This window comes from Cyprinus carpio, chromosome B10, assembly GCF_018340385.1.
Source record: "Cyprinus carpio isolate SPL01 chromosome B10, ASM1834038v1, whole genome shotgun sequence".
NCBI lineage: Eukaryota > Metazoa > Chordata > Actinopteri > Cypriniformes > Cyprinidae > Cyprinus > Cyprinus carpio.
This window is the reverse complement of record NC_056606.1, coordinates 4,167,957-4,189,311: the sequence shown is the minus strand read 5'-3', so window position 1 is coordinate 4,189,311 and position 21,355 is coordinate 4,167,957. Positions and strand designations below refer to the sequence as shown.

Sequence of the window (21,355 nt, the reverse complement as noted above, 5' to 3'; positions counted from 1 at the left end):
GAGGAATTACTGTAAGTGTAGAATGTGACATTCAATATTACACACACCCAACACTACTGTATGTGGCATGTTAAAACAAAATTAAGTTGATGTGCGGTCGTAGATTTAAGACAATAGTTGAGAAAACCCCAGCAATCTGAAAACATCTAGTTATTTTAGTTTATTTTAAGTTATTTTACAATTACCTTTTTTTGACTGGCTCATCAATTTAGAAACAAAAAAAAAAATAATAATAATTATGTTTCACTTACAGTAAGGGCTTGTTTCAAACTCAAAGCGGCGGCTGAAGCCTCCGTAGCCCGCGGAGGTGCGCGCTCTGATTTGAAAGATGTACGCTGAGGAAGGTTTAAGGCCATCCACCAAAACATCCGTCTCCTTTGACTTGATGATGGTGTAGCTTGTTTCCTGATCCTACAGAGCCACCAGAAGACAAGAGAAGACAAAAACGGTCAGAGAGGAAGAGAACGAGGGGTAAAGGCCTTCCGTCCCATGAGAGAACGGCAAAGTGTGTGTGGCCAGCAGTGAGGATCGGTTTCACGGTCTTCATTGGCTTTGTTTTAAAGCCCTGTGTTAAGTGCTCTGCCCATTAGCTTTCATACAAGCGGCATCGGGTCTTCATAGCTTTTTCGTTTTCTAAGTGCATCGTATCAGTGTTTCACAGAACGCTCCAAAACACTGAGGTCATGAGGAGCTGAGGCTCGTTTACAGACATATTCTGTCTTTAAATGGCTCAACAAAGCAACCGGCAAATGCTGCGAGGTGAGCAGCAATCAGAGATGCGATCATAGGGGGGATTTAGTTTCGGGCTTTGTGAGGATTGTCGCCAGCAGGGTGGTCGACTGAGATGCCCAACGACAGCCCTGCTGCTGTAACGCCACTTCAGTGTAGGATGAATCCTGTCATCATCTACTCAAGCTCATGATGTTGCACAGATGTCTCCTGGAGGAATATTGAATAGTTTACTGGTCACTGTTTTCCATGCACTGACAATGACTGTGGACTAGAGATTTTAAGCTTGTAAAAGGACAACAATGGCCAGATTTACTAACAACGTTCATCAGCGCTTATCCTTGTTTGGTGTTAAAAACTACTTTCATGACGTACTGAAACTTTAGCGATTATGCAAAAGTGTGTACATGGTAATTTTTATGGCTGACCTTATTTCATATGCATTTGTATTAGTTGCCCTTTCAGGGAAACTGTTTTGCTTTGAGAACCAGAAGAAATGAACATTCAGACTAATAAATAAATCAGTAACTCTGTACAATGAGATTTATTTGGTTAACATGTGTTAACTGCATTAGTTAACATAAACTAATTTTTAATAAAATATCATAAACTAAATGCATTTTAGCATTTAAAATATTAGGTAATATTGATTCCAACATTTACTAATACATTATTAAAATCAAAAAGTTCTATCTAATAACGGAACTGAGCTAATATGTACGCACATGGAACAGTTGGATTTTATTAATTAATGCTAATAAAGATGAATAAATACTATAACAATCCATTGCTAACTGTTAGTTAATATTTGTTAATGCATTAAATATAGTTAACAAAAGGAACCTCTTTGCAAAGTGTTACCAAAAATCTTAAACATTCTGAAATTAGTTTTTTTTTTCTTTTTTTCCTAGTAAACTTTTATTTTTATTTTATTTTATTTATTTATTTTACTGACATTTATACAAAACATGAAATGTTATGATTTTTCAGGATTATTTGAGGAATAGAAAATTTGAAATAATAGTATTTATTAAAAAAATATGTCTTTTGCACCACATACACTGAAAAAAATAAAATAATATGGTACTTTTTTTAAGGTAAGTGGTTGCAAACAATTTATTTTAGCTACATTTCAATAAAAATAAAGAAAAATATTAAATTTCAGTCAACTAAATTTGTTTATTTAAATGTAGATAACATACATTGATTGCAGCCACTTACCTTAAAAAAGCACATTCAATTATTTATTTATTTATTTATTTATTTATTTTTTTTTTTCAGTGCATAAATGCATTTAATGTCACTTTTATCCTGCAAAATGCATATTTATATAAATCTTACCAAAACCTTTGAATGGCAAGGTATCATGTTTTCTCAAAAAACATTAAGAAGGACAGCTGTTTTCAACAATGATAATAATCAGAAATATTTCTTGAGCAGCAAAACAACATATTCAAATGATTTCTGAAAGATCATGTCACACTGAAGACTCGAGTAATGATGCTGAAAATTCACATCAAAAAACAACAATAAACAACATATAAAAACATATACAAAAAATTATAATAAAATTTAACAATATTACACAATTTTTACCTTTTTTAATTTTTAATTTTTTTTTTTTTTTAATTTTTAATCTTTTTTTTTTTTACTGTATTGTTATAATCAAATAAATGCAGTCCTGGTGTGCAGAAGTGACATTTTATCTGAACCGTATCTTTTTAAGTATTACACTCTCAGAAAAAAAGGTACAAAAGTTGTCACTGGGGGAGTACCTTTTCAAAAAGGAAACCTTTGCACCTAAAGAGTCCATTTTGGTACCTTAACGATACATATGAGTAAATAAAGTGTACATATTAGTACCTAAAAATTACAAAAGTGTCCCTTTTAAAAAGCCACCGCCCCAGTGACAGCGGGATGTAAAAAGTATAAAAGTGTCCCTTTTAAAAAGGCACCGCCCCAGTGACAGCATTTGTACCTTTTTTTCTGAGAGTGTATAGAATTTTCTTTCTTTGTTTCTTTTGATTTTGGGGTGAAATGTAACCTGGGAATGTTTACAGCATGCAGTATTTACCTTCTCAAAATACTTGATCTCATACTCCAGGATGATGCCATTGGGTCGGTCGGGTTCCTGCCAGGACACTGCGATGCTATTCTTCGCTGTCTTGCCTTTCTTCACCACGGTTATAGGAGATGGAGCTGTGAACAAAATGGTTACATCTCACCTTACTTTTCACTTCAAATCAAGCAGAAAATGTATTTTCTTGCATGATGCAGTGAAGCCCTGATGCAATGTGCTGTAATTGTCATTTGAATACTACAAACTCAAAATAAAAAAGACTTATATTTGATAAGTCCAACCCCTCAGCAATTCCTAATTAAATGAAGATATCATGTTGTTCTAATTACTTGAATGAGTTTCATAAAGTTCAGAGAAAAAAGCAATTCACAAATATGAAATATTCCACACTTCAGTGGCAGAGACAATCAGAGAGAATGGCTTTCATCTTAACTGTTCGATCGCTTTGAGAAAACGCTTTGAACGTGGATTCAGGCAATGACATGCTTTAATGTTTGTACAACCTAATTATCGCAGATGAAAAATGCATGGTGAAATCTGTCCTGATTTACCTCCTTCCCATAAAGTCCCAGACATGACATCACTCTCAACAAGTATGCAACTGTTTTATAGTTTATATCACTTGTCCATAAAAGATTATGAATGATACTACTTACAATAACTTTGTTAATTATTCCCAATATTATATTATGGTGGATTTTAAACTCTATGTGGCAAGAGTGGTCTCTATAATGTATAACCTGAAGCATCTGTGTGTGTGTGTGTGTGTGTGTGTGTGTGTGTGTGTGTGTGTGTGTGTGTGTGTGTGTGTATATATATACATATATATACTGTATATAGTAACAAAAAGTAAAATATTTATTAAAAAAAAACATAAAAAGTAAAATATTTATAAATGCAACTATTACTATATGTTTGAATATAAAAAAAAAAACTAATTAAAATATTTAAATATTATTGTGAAACATCATTACTAGTTAATTTAATTTAATTGTATTATTTTAGTTTTTTTTTATTTTATTTTATTTATGTTTTTATTTAATTTACATAAGCCATTATATAATTGTAGGATGTTTTAAAAAAGACTGCTAAAATGACGTAAACTTGAAAAAAGGACACAAAAGCAATGTATTACTATCAGAACTATATCATAAACATAGTCCATACAATGCATGCACTATATACCAAGTCATGCCAAAAACAGAAAGATAAAGTACATTTTAAGGAGTAAATTTACTGGAACAATGACTCACTCAAGAACCAGATCAGTCCAAATAGTATATATGAACAATTCAGACTGGTTTTGTGTATCAACTTGATTCAAAATAGTCCAACTAAAAGAACACATTTGATTCTTCTTTACACAAATCTTAAATACTTAAGGGTGTTTTTTGTTATTTTTTTTTTATGACTGCTAAAATGAAGTATCATGCTTTTTTTGCATCTCATGCAATTATTTATATATACTGTGTGGGTAACACTATTTGGGATATTACATTATATAAATTTGAGACAGACTTTATATACTGTTACTAGTTATAATGCACTGTAGGAATTAAAAGCTCATAAAACTCACATCCTGTGTAGAATAAACACATAAAACATAATGCAAAGTAAAAACTTTAAATTCAATTGTTGATTTTCCAAATTCTTTCTCTTCTGCTTCTCAGTTTTCCTCCCACACGGCTGTGTTTGGTGTCACTTATATGAGAACAAACATAAAAAAGCCCCTATCTGTCTATACTTGGAGAGCTGAAATCAAACCCGGCTTTATATTCCTCAACAGAAGTGTCGGACTGTGTCCATGAGATAAATCGTGTTTAAATTCTCCGGACGATCCCTCAGGCGCTGATCCAATAGCTCAATAGAAGCCCATGATAGGAAAGCAAAGAAAAGTTTTTTTTTTCCCCCATCCTTTCTTTCCCAAACAAAGAGTAACTGTATCCTTTCTGCTCAGACAAAACTGTAATCATTCCTATCTTAAAAGCCTGAAACGGTATACTTGGCAACCTGATCTTCAGGCCTGCAGGAGAAGAGAGGTCTTGTGGAGGGTAGATTGGCCACTTAAACGGTCTGGCAGCCTGTTAAATGTTTGACTTTCAGTCAGGCAGGAGACACGGCCCTTTGAGTTATTGATTCTCAATAATCCTTAAGGTCAGCACAGGGAATTTTGATCTATATTGGTGATGGCAAGAAACAAAAACATCAGCAGGGGATCCATCAAACAAAATAGGCATGCTGTGTGACAGAGAGTGAGAATATATATCCAAACGCAAAAATGTAGGTAGGCCCGCGCAAAATCTTTGCTCCGCAGATTTACACAGAATCTGAATGCACGCATTGCATGTTAGATACAGTATGTCTCTGTTTATTTGGAAGAACCACTGAGTTTCTATGATAATAGATGTGGCTTGAGTTTCTCTTTCAATGTAAAACACTCATGCATTTCAAATCAGATTAAATATATTTATAATACGTATTTTATGACCAATTTTTTTCTTGAGCAAGGCACTGAACCCCCAGTTTGCTCCCCGGGCGCTGGATATTAAGCTGCCCACTGCTCCGGGTGTGTGTTCACCGGTGTGGTTCACTCTCACTGCTGTGTGTGTGCACTTGGATGGGTTAAATGCAGAGCACCAATTTCGAGTATGGGTTACGCATTAAACATCCAAAACAAACATTTTTAAACTTAAAAAAAAATTAAATTTAAAAACCAATTTTTTTAAGCTTCAAAAAGTACATAAATACATCACAAAAGCAACCCATTCAAATTAAGCAATTTAATACAAAGTGACATGTTTGCTTTTATGATTAAAAAATATATATATATTCAGTATACACTGAACAAAATTGTAAATGCAACACTTTTGTTTTTGCCCCCATTTTTCATGAGCTGAACTCAAAGATCTAAGACTTTTTCTATGTATACAAAAGGCCTTTTTCTCTCAAATATTGTTCAAAAATCTGTCTAAATCTGTGTTAGTGAGCACTTCTCCTTTGCCGAGATAATCCATCCACCTCACAGGTGTGGCATATCAAGATGCTGATTAGACAGCATTATTATTGCACAGGTGTGCCTTAGGGTGGCCACAATAAAAGGCCACTCTAAAATGTGCAGTTTTATAACACATCACAATGCCACAGATGTTGCAATTTTGTGGGAGCGTGCAATTGGCATGCTGACAGCAGGAATGTCCACAAGAGCCATTGCCCGTGAATTGAATGTTAATTTCTCTATCATAAGCCGTCTCCAAAGGCATTTCAGAGAATTTGGCAGTACATCCAACTGGCCTTACAACCGCAGACCACATGTAAATACACCAGCCCAGGACCTCCACATCCAGCATCTTCACCTCCAAGATCATCTGAGACCAGCCACCCAGACAGCTGCTGCAGCAATCGGTTTGCATAACCAAAGAATTTCTGCACAAACTGTCAGAAACCATCTCAGGGAAGCTCATCTGCATGCTCGTCGTCCTCATCGCGGTCTAGACCGGACTGCAGTTCGTTGTCACAACTGACTTGAGTGGGCAAATGCTCACATTCGATGGTGTCTGGCACTTTAGAGAGGTGTTCTCTTCACGGATGAATCCCGGTTTTCACTGTACAGGGCAGATGTCAGACAGCGTGTATGGCGTCATGTGGATGAGCGGTTTGCTAATGACTACGTTGTGGATCGAGTGGCCGATGGTGGCAGTGGGGTTATGGTACGGGCAGGCGTATGTTATGGACAACGGACACAGGTACGTTTTATTGATAGCATTTTGAATGCACAGAGATAGCGTGACGAGATCCTGAGGCCCCTTGTTGTGCCATTCATCCATGACCGTCACCTCATGTTGCAGCATGATAATGCAAGGCCCCATGTTGCAAGGATCTGTACACAATTCCTGGAAGCTGAAAACATCCCAGTTCTTGCATGTCCAGCACACTCACCGGACTTGTCACCCATTGAGCACCCATTGAGCATGCTCTGGACTGACGTATACGACAGCGTGTTCCAGTTCCTGCCAATATCAAGCAACTTCACACAGCCATTGAACAGGAGTGGACCAACATTCCACAGGCCACAATCAACAACCTGATCAACTCTATGTGAAGGAGATGTGGTGCACTGCGTGAGGCAAATGGTGGTAACAAAAGATACTGACTGGTTTTCATGAGACGGAAATGTTATGCCTCTAAACATATTGTGAAGCCTTGCCCGGCCGGAGTGCTGAGAAAAAAACAAAAAAAAACAACATAAATCCCATTATAAACATGATATAAACAATATAAACATTATTTCTATCCTTTTAAACTTAAAAAAAAATAAAAACAAACTATCTCAACCTAACAAAACCAAAACAACGCCACATCAACGCGAACATAAGTTAACAGATCTCGGAGGTCTAGAGTGAGCCGCGGCCGACTTGAGTGAGCAGAGGCGGGCGCCTTGTGCAGCAGGAGGATTCTACGAAGGAGCGTACCTTGGTCTTGCAGCAACCACATGTGACAACCCCGGGCTGGACTCTGCTTTGTCCACAGTGAAAGCCGATCCGGCGATCCACAGTGCAAAGTTGATGTATTTCCTCAGCAATCAGCACGGATCAGCTCCAGGCATGACGAAGCAGATATCGTCCTCTTTTGGAAGGCCAAACAAAGTAGTTTCGCTTTCACAGTGAAATACACAGCATCTATACGGCATGGCGGCGAAGGCAACAAAAATACTACAACAAGAATAAAAGGTACGTCTTCTTTCTTTGCGTGAACATTTGGGCGGCATTATGCAAATCTTCCCACATACTGACGTAGATATGTGGGGCGTGTTAGAACGAGCCGTTTCAGAGGGGCGTGGACGAGTCTCAACTTTTATAAAGAATATCTCTTTGGATTTTAGACTTTAGTCTTTGCAACTTCACAGATTTTCTTTATTCACCAAGAGCTTGTAACACTCCAAAGAGAAAGGAAAATTTGAAATCGCATCATATGACCCCTTTAACATGTACAGTTCTGGGTTTGTTCATACATTGCAAAAGACGAATGAACAAACAAACAAACACAAATAATCCATAAAGTTTTCATAAAAAGCTGTGGTTGCCAGAACTTTACAATAAATAAATACAATTTGAAGATAAAATTAAAAATGTGATTTTCAAAATGCATTAGTATTAAGATTAACTATGATTAATTAATGCTTTAGAAGAACTATGTATTGATAGTTATTGTTAACTAAAGAAGTCAACTAAGGTTAACTAAGGAGGTTTATTGTAAAGTGTTAACTCTTTCTTAAAATAAATAAATAAAACACTGAGTTCCACCTTAAAAACACAGGTGATAAAAAAAGAAAGTCACATGATGAATAAAAGTTCATCAAAAGTAGCCACAAGTCATACACACAAACACAAAACACCATAATGGTTACACAACTTCTTTTCCAATTCCAAAAATGTTTCATTCAACTGTATTTTACTGTAAAATGACATGAAATGTTTTAACATATAGAGTATATTGGATTTATTTGATCATACTTTGTAAGTACTTTGTAACCCCATTTCACCATACAGAAATCCATTTAGCATCTAATTCCACAGATATTCCTTTAAAACCAACACAGCAAATGTAAAAATGTGTGCAGAGTTGGTGTAGACCTATACGACAGCACAAAAGCAGCGAAACCTTCCTCTGTGTGAAATTTCACAGTCCTATTTTTAGCTCAGTGAGAAATTTTCATCTACAGTAGCATGCTTTGCGGAATACATTGGACCGTCTAATAAATGTGATAAAACCAGATACTGTGTATTTAACAGCTTGAACTGGATCTTTTACATTTCCAAAAGACCACAGTCAGTAAATCAAAACACTATGAGTTGCAAAACGAAACACAGTCAGCTATGAAATGGAAAGGTAACAAAGTCCTCGACAGTCTCATCACCAGTGACAGCTCACAGTGCAAAGGTCCCGTCAAAGCGCCGCCTCTCAGTTCATTAACAGATGGATCGGCAGCCTTCTCTGGGAAGCGTGTCAGAGGAAGTGTGATGATTGCACTCTGATTAATGCCTCCAAATGGGAAGTGTTGCCTTCATCTAGTGTGAGAATCTTCGAACTCGCAAAAGCCTGATATCTGCGCCAGCCAAAGAAACAGCATGAAATGTCACTACTTCCACACGAACTCATGTAGCAAACTATTTTTGTCTTTTATTTTTCACACAACCCGAGCCGCTTTAGCTTAGTTAATCGCAGCTGTCAACAAGAATCCAGCTTAGCGTGAGCAGCATCAAAAACCAAGAAAAAAAATAAAAATAAAAACATCAACACTGACTGCAGGCAGTCTTGGGTTTTGTGTAGGCGGAATCTTCCAAGCAAATATTTGCATGTGATTTAATTGAAGTTAGCATGCCGGGCCGTGGTTTTCATCTGGGTAAGAAAGGTCATCTCTTCCGCTCTGGCCCTGAATGACTGCCAGCATCAGGATCTCAACAGGCCGTGTGTTTGTAAACAAGTGTTGTTTGGGGAGCCCTGACGGGAAGCAAGATGAAAACCACTGGCAGAGCTGAGCGGCCCATCGGCCAAATCTAGGCCTGAGATATAACTCCTGCCAACAGAGGCCTGTGCCAGCCAGAGGCCTGGCCTGAGAACTATGAGCTACCAAACACAATCTTAACTATTTGCCAAACGTATCTGCCCTGATGCATAGCATCTGGCTAGACAGATTTTAAGACAATGCCAACATATTTTCTTAACCAGCACTGTCCATTCAAAAGTTTTTTTTTTTTTTTTTTTATATTGTTCAGCAAGGCTGTGTTTATTTGATCAAAATGACACTAAAATGGTATAATATTGTGAAATAGTACTTTGATTTAAAATAGCATTTTTCTATTTTATTATATTTTAAAATGTTTTTATTTCTGTTCATTTTCAGCATCATTACTCCAGTTTTCAGTGTCATGTGATCCTTCAGAAATCATTCAGATATGCTGATTTGCTGCTCAAGAAACATTTCTGATTATTATCCAACATAGGCTCATTGGAAATAAGTGCCTCTATCTCTATTTCTGCGAAACTCAAAAAAAAAAAAAGGACCTAAACACACGATTCGCTGCAAAAAATGAACACTAGAGGCAGTAAAACTCCCACAATTGTTATTCCTTTTCACACAAAGTATGATTTGCAGGTCCACAGCCTAATTTTCGCACAATTACTTGAGGAATATTATGATACAATATTATGATATGATAAACTGATACTTTTGAACGTCTCATCACATATACAGCTTCATATGCATGAGTTTTCTAATCCAGTAGGTGTTGCTCGGTAGCTCACGTGATTTGCCATTGCACTTGATAGACGAAGAGCTCTGGTACGAACAAAACAGCTCAAATCCCCATAAGGAAGTCAAAATAGTATGGCTGCATCAACAAATGTGTTTTTATATTACTTTTGCATTTGCTAACACTATCAGGTAGGTTTGGTGTTGGGGATATTTCCAACATGATAGAGCATTAACTTTTAGCGACACTCCTCAGATATTTGAATTATGAACCACTGCAATAATAGGTATGGGCCAATTACCAGTTTCAAGGTATACCGCGATTTGAAAATTTCACGGTTTCAAAACCACTAATATTTTTCATTATACCGTTCCTGCGGTATGCTCTGTTTTCCATGCTTCCTCGAAGCCTGAAAGAGTAGGAATCCCTCAGGCTGAGTGCAGTGTAGAGAGTAACACTGACCCCTCCTCCTCCTGTTGGTGCGAGTGAGCGGTCAGTCACGTGTGTGTAGGATGGTCAAACTTAAGGAGCTGCCCCTGGAACTTAAGGCCCGGGTACACTTCACATTCAGCGTTCCTTTCCGTCTCGCGCACAGCCTCGTCCACACAGCTTTCAAAAGTATACTCAACCGCAGATGAGCACGGACGGATGAGCTTGACACATGCGCAGTACCACGGGGTGCGCGGCTGTCCACGAGCCCTCTTGATGACAAAAATAATTTAATGCCGACAGTGCGTGGACCGATCGGCAACCAGACGTTTTTTGCCTTATTGCAACTCTCTGTTCTGGACTTGCACAAGCTGCGTTGCAATGCGTTGCATTTTCCAAAATATAATTTATGTGAAAATATGAAGTCCCGTTAACACAGTCCTGAGACGCTGAAAACGAAACAGAGAGAAAAATACTGTAGCAGGCAGATCACTCACTGTTTATGATGCACAAACTATTGGAAGAAAATCCTCAATATTGATTTGGGGGTTTATATATGAATGTGTTTCTGAGGGGAGCTGAGTGTCTTCTGAAAAGTTTACGTGGTATTTTCTTTTCATCTCGTCTCTGTATAGTTGTGTTTCAGCTCAGCACAGCTTTGTTTACAGCGGTAACCAAGGAAACGCTGTATCTGGTGTTCCAGAGGCACCTCCTGCTGTCAGAGAGTGAATCTGCATCTCATTCAGAGCTTCTGCTCTTTGTTTCATTCAGGCATGTAGTATAATTCACAAAGCTTGTCAGAACATTCTGTTTTTGCTTCAAATTAATTCACAAAGCTTGTCAGAACATTCTGTTTTTCTTCAGATTGGGTTATTAATAAATCAGATTATGTGTATGATTATTATTATATAACTAAATGATATGAAATTATATAAATGATATGTATATGAATTATATAACTAAAATTAACTGTAATTACAGATTTAGGTTAAATAAAAATGTCAGTCTTTATTTTTTTCTTTTTAAGAAACAAATCAATGAAAAATTATAATTCTACTGTTTCTAATATTCTGTATGTTGTTCAAAAACAAAATATATTGTGTCCAGCGAAAAAAAAAAAATGTTTACCCAGTCATTTAAAAAATACACATTTCAGAGCTGTAACAACAATACCGTGATACCATGAAACCGTGATATTTTTGCTTAAGGTTATCATAACGTCAAAATCTCATACCGGCCCATGCATACTGCAATACACACCTGAAGCAATGTTATACAAACACAGCAATACGTGCCTATATCAATGTAACAAAGGGTCACATATAGCATTTTAGTGCAACTCACTGAAGGTTTCACAAATGTGCAGTAAGGTACATAATTATGGTGCTGCAGAAATGTATTTAGAGGCATGTATTTCGAATGAGCCTGGGTTGTTATTATCAATGCTGAAAACGGAGACGTTATGTCAAACGACATATGGGGTCTCACTTGGGAGGCCAGTCATCTCTGAGTTTAAAAGAATGAAAATTGGCTAGTGGATTTTGCATGCTGAGCCACTCCCCATGCTTGCGGGTATATAAGACGGCAGCAGGAATCCACTCATTCAGGTTTTACGCTGAGAAGCTGAGAACGTGCCCCTGCAACAGTGAATAGTTCAAGGCTGTGGCATGGGGACATAACATGGGGACATTCCTTCCATCAGTGAATGAGGTTTACGTACGTAACCGAAACGTTCCCTATCTGTTGGTCACCACGAGTTATGTCTAATGACATATGTGGTCCATGGAAACGGCACAACCTGAACACCGTCACAACCCTGTGGCGGTGTAATTGTCAACAAGCCGCGGCGTGTCACAAAAGCTACACTTAAGGTCGTAACCTTCCCAAAGGCTTCTGCACGAATTCGCTAACCTTGGTACCAAAGGGGACCATCACTGCTGGAGAAGGCCATGCTGCTGTTCCGTCCACAAAAGTTAGCAGGTCTCTGAGGCAGGTCCTACCTTACAGTAGGGATGGAACAGCTGCCAGAAGAGACTGACAGAGTGGGTCTGTCAAGGGAAGAAACGGGTTTACCAAGAGGGGCTGAAAGCAAATGAAACCTTACCATGGAAGAATACACATATGGGATTACCCGTAGGGAAACAAGCCACATGGACATCTAGCCCAGTACAGGGGCTGACCGGGACTCCTGGCATGCTAACACCAGTACTGGGCCTGGAGACAGACTGCTCCGCCAAGTCTGACCACCGAGGGTGCTGGAGGATGCTCGACCAGGGTATGCCAGCCGGGGAACTCTACTGGGAGAAAAAAGGCACTCGCATCTCTGTGTCAAGGGGAATGGAACAGCAAGTGTGACACCGAGCCAGTTTTTCCCGTCAATTACATGTTACCCAACACACTGGAAGAAATTTTCTCTACACGTAGGTTGAAAAACCTCGCGAAGGTGTCAGGTGTCACCCAGGACTATTCCTCCCAGTGGCGGCGTTTTGCAGGCACAGGTGCACTGCAATCGCACTCTCCCATTGGGGAACGCTGACGCACCCCCTAGCTGCCCCACCATCGAGGGTAGTGAGGACGGAGGAAGGAGACGAGCGGCTTCTGGCCGTAAAGGGGGCCATCCATGACTACGTCACTTCCCCATGCACATCTGGGAAGAAAGGCACCAGAGCAAAACGCGGTTGTGAACTGTGCTGTACATCGAGAACCAATCGACCAGCCCTGAGCACTTAGGGCTGGGCAGTGTATTCACCTCCAACCTGATGCTCACAGTTGGGCCCGATTCCACAGTGGCGGCAACAACCGAGGGGGGCAGCCCCGCCGAATCTTCATCCACAGAGGTCAACTAATACCTCTTTAAGATTTTTTTTTTTTTTATAAAAATATTTCATAACATTATAAATGTCTTTACTATCACTTTTGATGAATTTAATGCATATTTGCTGTATTTATTATATTAGAAAAATATTCATTTCTGACTTTTAAACTTTCAAATTTAAAACACAAAATTTCATGTAGAAGCAGAGTTCGCTAGAAATCGCTAGTAAATTAATTACAATTAATTAAGACAAGTAACACAACAAATGAAACATGACATTTCAAAGTAGCAAAACTTAGATCTCAGCCCGATCTCACGGCAATTCTTACATATTTTGCGTAGTGGCTAATTTGTACGAATTCGTACGAACTCACTCATACAAATTCATACAATTTTTGCTAAACGAGTTGCAAAATATGTTCGAATTTGTAGGAATGACCTACACCTAACCCTGCCCCTAAACCTACCCATCACTGGTGTCTAGACAAATCATACAAAATTGTACAAGTGAGGTCATACGAATTAGCCACCTCACAAAATATGTACGAACTGGCCATGAGATAGCGTTCTTGCAAAACATAATTTTAATAATCTTTATTTGTTTTTTTTTGTTTTTTTAACTTCATATATATTTTTACATTGTACTTTGAAATTGTAGTTTGTAGTTACAAGTTACTTATAACTTAAGGTAGTCAAACTGCAGTCCAGATATTCTTTTAAAAAGCATAATTAGACATGTTGCTACAGCCTATGAACAAAACGTAGCTAACAACACTGAAGCTACTCAAATGCTGAATCAGTTTTTTGCATTGATTCCTTTGCATGATCTTGACAAACAAATAACTACATTGTCAAAACACACATATCTACGAAAATGACTAAAAATGCTGTTTTATTCTTGCCAAGGCACATTCATGCCAGTGCACATTAGCATTCTTCAACAGAACCAGAGAGTGGTAAACACACATGATACGATAGTGCATTTTTGTAGTTTACACAGAGACAATAAATGTATAATTTTCAGAAATGTGCACTTAGAAACTTTTTTTTTTTTTTTTGCATTTTCAGGCCCACAAAATGGCTGAAACACATAACACTTAAAGATTTTAGTTTTACTTTGTTTGTGTAAAAAAAAGTAATGCTACTGATTGGTAACATAAACATGTCACTGGAAAACTAGTTTTAAAAATGACTGCCACACAATTGAAAGTTAGTTGTGTCAGTACTTTTAGCTAGTTACTTTCTAAAATCGACTGGGTCACCATCTGCAGAGACTCAAACAATCCAGTGCTGGAAGTGCTGAGTTTAGTAAAGCACAAGTGCTCACAGCCGTGTGCAAGAAGAGCTTTGCTGAGAGGCTTTGAGAATACTTAGTGTCACAACTCTTTTCAGACCGACACGTCATGCACTCAGCTGTCAATGAGAAAATAGTCAAAGCTCACAAAATAATTTGGCAAAAAGAGCTCCACAAATGCCTCCACTCATGTGTCTGTCGTCATTTATCAGGGAAAGCACTTGAGAGGCACGCCAATGCTACGCGCTAATCACTTGCACCTGCAAACTATTCAGTTTGTTTTGAAATCCCGCTCAAAAACGCTAGAAATTAGCGCGCATTTGATCAACCTGTACAATCTGCTCACGGTTCTAAAAATCCCAGCACTTGTGAAGTAAAAACAGAATTTATTTCATCGATGTCTTTGTAAAGATGCACATTAGCGAGCTATCGTTCCGCACACAAGCTTTGTTGACAATGCGTGGCGGCTCGCCCTGTGCTGCAAAAATTATCATTTTGCTTGTCATAATTAATAGTGTTTTAAAGAGCATAATTCCTCTGTTGATTTGAGAGTAACTTAATGAGCTGAGCAGATGTTGAAGTCGCCTCTTCAGGGGGAAAATACTGTAGCCTCACAGGCCCAGTAAAAAAAATTAGCACCCTAAGACTGTTTCTGTACGCCTCGTAACCACATCTGCTGCGCTTTTGTGACAGAGATACATCGGCACGGAAATAGGCACAAATATTATGTTAAATATTTCTCCCTAAATTAGAATGCAACGGCTGTGCGTAAAGGTTGCAAAAAAAAAAAAAAAAGGCCTGAGAGTTTAGGATAATGGATTACGCAAAGTGAAAATAAATGTTTTTAGCCTGACGGCACCTGCAGCACCTGCGTCTCTTATTGCGTTATTGCGTTGCAGCGCTGTGGGTCTGTAAGCTGGAGCAACTCTGCCTTATTCTAATATTGACTTATAGGTCACTAGCGGGTTGAAGTTTGTATGCTGTTTAGCATTGACTTGATTGTCACAACGTTCAATAATGAAAATAAGAAACTGATTGACCAGTAGCATTTCATTTGATAGGTAGATCATTTCTGTTATCCAGAACCTTTATCTCCATAACTTAATAAAATAATAGCAAAAAAAGAGGCAGGATTGAATCATATACAGTAGGTGATTATAACAGTATTACAATGTTATGACTATGTTATTTTAATACCAATCTATGTATTTATATCAAACATTATATAGAGTGATACAAATCAACTAATAGCATGAAAAGTATCAGAATCCATGGAATGGACTTCTAATACTTAGTGACGTTTGTTTTCTCTTAGAAATTATGTAATTTCTGCAAAAATAATTCAAGTAAAATATTATTAAAAAATATAAAAATATTAAATACAGTGTTATTGTTATAATTTTAGTTTTAATAGTTTAAATTTAAGACTAATTAATAAATCACCAGTTTTTGTATCAACCAATCCATGTTTAGTTCAGTGATGTTTTAGTGTGATTTATATACTAAATACTATATTTATATACTATATAGTATTTAGTAATATTTTAAATACAGTGTTATTGTTATAATTTTAGTTTTAATAGTTTTAATTTTAGTTTAAGTCATTTTATGTGTTATTGTCATGTTTTATAATTCTGTTTTATATTTATTTTATTTATGTATTTAGTTGTTGCAGTAATAGTAGTAGTAGAAGTAATATTTGTATGTTTTTTTTCTTTTTTTTTGCTGCCAATGTTTCTACTTTTCATTTAAGTTTTCCATCTAAAATGAAGTTAATATAAGTTATTTTTTTCATCTAAAATTATATAAAGTTAAAACATCATAAAAATATAAATACATATATATTCATAAAAATATATATAAATGGGTTACACTTTATTTTAAGGTGTCCTTGTTACAATGCAATTTTATATTTAAGTACTGAGTAATATATGGTTAGGTTTAGGATTAGGGTTTGGCTTAAGGTTACTTGCATGTAGTTATGCATAATTTATTGTTATTATAATAGTAAATACATGTAATGTAACAAGGACACCATAAAATATTGTGTTACTAAAAATGCTTTTGGTAACTGAAATAAAGCTAAAATAATATTAAATTTAGGCTTTATTAGTTTAATAGTTTTAATTTTAACAACAACGTAACAATATTAATTATGATACTGTTATAAAGAAAACTAACTACTATGATTTCCATCTTCAATCAAAGTTGTCAGTGTAATTTTTTAACTGGTATATTAAGATAAGAACATAATGCACTGCATTGTAGGATTGTCTCAGAATGTGTTTGCTTTAAATGCTGGTTTGAAGTTCTGCTTCAAATGAGGGAAGACAAAAGCAAGATACTGGAAAAATGATTTTCAGTCAGTTGACGCAGAGGAAGCCTGTATCCCCCCTCAATATTTCAATAGCCCATCACCTTCAGACAGTCAAGCACCTTTGTGAGCACGTCTGGTCTCAGAACTCCAACCAAACCTCTCGCTTAGCCTCCAGCCATCCAGTTCACATAAAACATGACCGCTACTCAACACATCGAACAAACGGATTATCCCTACCGCGCCGGCAGAGCGCTCAGCATTCACTGCGACCTGCGCTTGCCTCACGCAAAACCCTTCATTTCAAAGAGGCCTTATCAACACTAGCACTGCCCTGATCCACACAAAACACACACACACACACACACAAAGGAGTCCCTACCCCCTATCTCTGGCCAATCCCCAGCAATTACAGACCCTCTTTCAGATAAAGCAGATTACGCTTCAGTGTACATTAGGGTCATCATTAGCCTAATGAAAAGTCAATAGCAGTCCAAAAAAGGTGCCACTGTATTGAAAAGGGTTTAGGGCCAGTTTACCCCCTTATTTATGTGACAGAGAAGTCACATGACAACCACAAAAAAATTAATTCCATATTATATATTATATATATTAACTGTTGTTTTAAAGCCAACATGTAATACAGTTTTACTTTATTAGAATTTTCCCCTATTTAATTGTAGTATTATTATGTGCATTATTCTAAATTAAAATGTTTGTTTTCATGAGCTTTCCTAAAATCTAATTACTTCCGCCATCTCTGAAATGATTTTCCTTTCTAATAATATAAACAAGGTCATGTGAGTGGGGAAAAATAATATTAACCAATATTATAATGCTGTAGAAAAGATAAATCACTTTTAATATCGTTTAATTTCTGCAAAAATAATGGTTCTTTATCGGCTTCCAAATAACTTTTTTTTCCAGTCCACAAAAAGGTTCATTAAAGAGGAACAAGGTTTCTTAGAATAATTTAAGAACATTTAAGAATAATTTAAGAATATACAGATGCATCTATTTATTTATTTTTTTCAGTTATTTTAAAAAGTTAAACTTTCATATATTCTAGATTCATTGCATGTATAGTAAAACATTAAAAATTAATAGTATAAACTCAAATATTTCCCATCACATTCTCCCAACCCCTTGTGAAAAAGAAGTACACTTTAGCATACTAAATATATACATATATTACAGAAATAACATAATTTTGAATAATTTTAAATGTTACTGTAAACTAAATGTAATGTTCTCAGGCACTTAATCAGTTGTTAGAATATTCATTACATCCAATTGAATTTCAGTAGGACTTAAATGCATGTTATACATATTTTCATAACTTATTCTATTGTCTTTGATATATGGTTAGTGTGTACTCTTAAATGTACTTACAAGTATTTATGATAAACTGCAATGCACATATATGAATAAAATATAATTACATAACACCATTTCTATTTAAACTTGTATGTCTTTATTTAAATATACTTGTAATTACATATTTATTATGACAAAGCTGCAGCTTTGTCCAATTAAAAATGATAATTTACATTATATTATGAATATGAATATTATGAATTATATAAATTGTAAATTATTATAATCAGGTACTTTAAATGTGCTATAATATATTAGTCAACACATCAAAATAAGTGTACTATAAAACAAGCATGAAAAATATCAAAACACAAGGATTAAAAAATTATTTTAAAGTAACATTTTTAATTGGATATTATTACCAAGTGCACTTTTTGAAAGTGTACTTAAGTGTGCTAAGAATCATGAAAGTCTTTGTCTTTAAGTAAGCTTTAGTGTATTTTATTTTATTTTATTTTATTTTATTTTATTTAATTATTTTATTTTATTTTATTTTATTTTATTTTATTTTATTTCAACAAATGTACATTCAATAAAATAAAATGCACTTATTTTTCACAGAGTGTATTATTATACTTTACAGGTACACTACAAAGGAACACTACAAATGTACATTCAATACAATTAAATGCACTTATTTTTCACAGGGGCCACCAAATGATCATTTCAGCCCCATTCTTATATTTCACCTAACGAATTTGAAATATTAAACAAAACATAAGTAAAACTGCATTAAGCCTCATTATGGCCTAGGAAAGACTACGATTGCAAATACAGTTTATGTTTAAAATAAACACTTTTCCTGATCCAGTCAAATCCAAAGATCAAACAAATCCCCGTCCTACATTATGTTCATGCAAATATTTAGTTTCACACTTAAATGTGTCGCATTACATAAATTAAATGATTTTGCAAATGCCATTTTAAGCTCCAGCGGACAGCATGAACTTTGTCATGTTAAGCTTTAGCATGTAAAAGGAACAATTCCAGAGGGACGAATCTACTCACCAGCCTGGTTGGTGGTGACATTGAGTGAGACGTACTGCCTCAAAGGGGCGGTTAGTTCCGACACCCCGTTCACAGCCTCCACCTCAAAGGTGTAGTTGGTGTGAGCCAGGAGATCCATGACCATGATGGAGGTGTTCTTCAGACCCGTCCGCTGAGGCAGATATCGCGCATGACTTCCACATGGCTCGTACTGGCCTGAATCTGTGTTGATCTTGCTGCACACGATGTTGTATCGAACATCCTTCCGACCGCCCGTCTCCTCCGGAGCGCTCCACTCCAAGAAGACACTGGTCTCGTTCACGTTGGAAATAGCGTTACGTGGTGCCGAAGGTGGCTCTGCAAGATAATAAAGTATATCATGACAAAATAATGAACATTATACCAAAAAAATGGCATAAGAGTACACTTAAAAAGATAGTTCAGCCAAAAAAAAAATAAATAAATAAAATTCTGTTAATTTTCTCATCCCCAGCCCTATCCAAGATGTGTGTTTTTTTTTTTTCTTCAGTAGAGAAAAAATGATTTTTAGTTGAAACCATGGTCTTTGGTGGTTCTTAAAATGCAAGTCAATGGCTACAAACACTTCTAAAAAAGAATATCAAGGAACACAATATTAATACCTGTGGCTCCTGACGAACGATGGATTGAGGTCTTATGAAGCGAAACGATCAGTCTGTGCAAGAAACTAAACATTATATACAACATCAGGAAATGGGGAAATCCAATTATGTTTTCGCAAACTGGTTCTTTCGGACAGTTTGTTTCAATTACTGGTTCAAATAACCGATTCACCCATCAGTTTACATAATCACGCAATGACATAACATATGCACAATTATATCAGAGCACCCAATAATGATATGAAACATGGACATAGCTCGTCAGTTTAACTGTTTCCTCAGTTCAGTGACTGTTGGAGGAACTGGAGCACTGAATCAGTTCATTCATCATAGAATCACATACACTGGTATTTTGGCTCATTTCGAGTCAGGGTTAGTGTCAGGCTTCCGAAAGTGAGTTTTGATTGAGTAACTTGTAGATCTTTGCTGTTTGAGCTGCAGACTGTTTTAGATAGTTCAAAAAGAACCGGATTTAGTTCAAATGATTTGTTTGTGAACCGGGCATCATTCCGCACCATTTGCCTGAGGCTCTAGATTAAAGGTAATAGTGCTGTAAATAATGTTCAGTTTCTTGCACAGACCAGTCGTTTCGATACATAAGATCTCAATATATTGTCAGGAGCCACAGGGATTAATTTTGTGTTTTTGACTCTGAAAGTGCCGGTTGCCTCGCATTTTATGAATCACCAAGGACCACAGTTTCAGCTAAAATTTGTTCTACTTAAAAAAAAAAAAAAAAAAAAAAAAAAAAAATCTTCTTGGATGACCTAAAAGTGAGAAAAATCACAGCAAATTTTAATTTCTGGGTGAACTATCCCTTTAATGGAAGCAGTTCTTACTTGTGCAGGCCATGTTGGTGGGGTCCGATTCGGTCCGGAAGTATCCCTGCTCACACTGACAGGAGGTGGAGGCCTCCACTTTGGTGAAACTTCTGGGAGGACATTTACTGCAGCTTTTGGTCTGAAGAGCTGATCGGTAAAAGCCCGGCTTGCACACTGCAGAGATATCAAGCACAATAGGGAGGTGATTACATTACTAATGCCATCGATCAGTGCCTGTGTACTGCTTGTTCAGAGCTGATGAGAAAATTTAGTCATTAAAGTCAAACATGCAACAACTTCATTAAAAAGAGCAGGTGCTTATTTCAATAGAGAGCTGATGCTTTGAACACACAGGGTTTAATGAATTGCCTACTTTCTGTTCTTGGCTATTGACTCAAAATGAGTCTTTTACTGGTTTTATAAAAGATGGGAAACATTTCCTTTGTATAATGTTACTGAATTATTTATAATTAGCATCTGTTTATTTTTAATGTTAATCTTATTGGGTAGAATGGAAATATGTGTGTATAGAACTGTTAAAAGTTTGGGGTTGGTTAGAATATTTACTATATATATATATATATATATATATATATATAAGAGTTATTTAAGTTTTTA

At 36.4% G+C, this 21,355-nt stretch overlaps 1 protein-coding gene across 2 annotated transcripts in view; it reads right to left on the bottom strand.

Annotated features, from left to right (window-relative positions):
• Nucleotides 1-21,355, bottom strand: part of LOC109097569 (ephrin type-A receptor 5-like) — a 77,021-nt gene that overhangs the window by 24,431 nt on the left and 31,235 nt on the right. For both annotated transcript variants that reach the window (XM_042732157.1, XM_042732158.1), the window contains exons 4-7: nt 20,756-20,911; nt 19,297-19,632; nt 2,804-2,928; nt 252-411 (exon numbers count right to left, since the gene is read on the bottom strand). In XM_042732157.1, the coding sequence (XP_042588091.1) occupies nt 252-411; nt 2,804-2,928; nt 19,297-19,632; nt 20,756-20,911 (777 nt within the window). The remainder of the gene's footprint in view (nt 1-251; nt 412-2,803; nt 2,929-19,296; nt 19,633-20,755; nt 20,912-21,355) is intronic.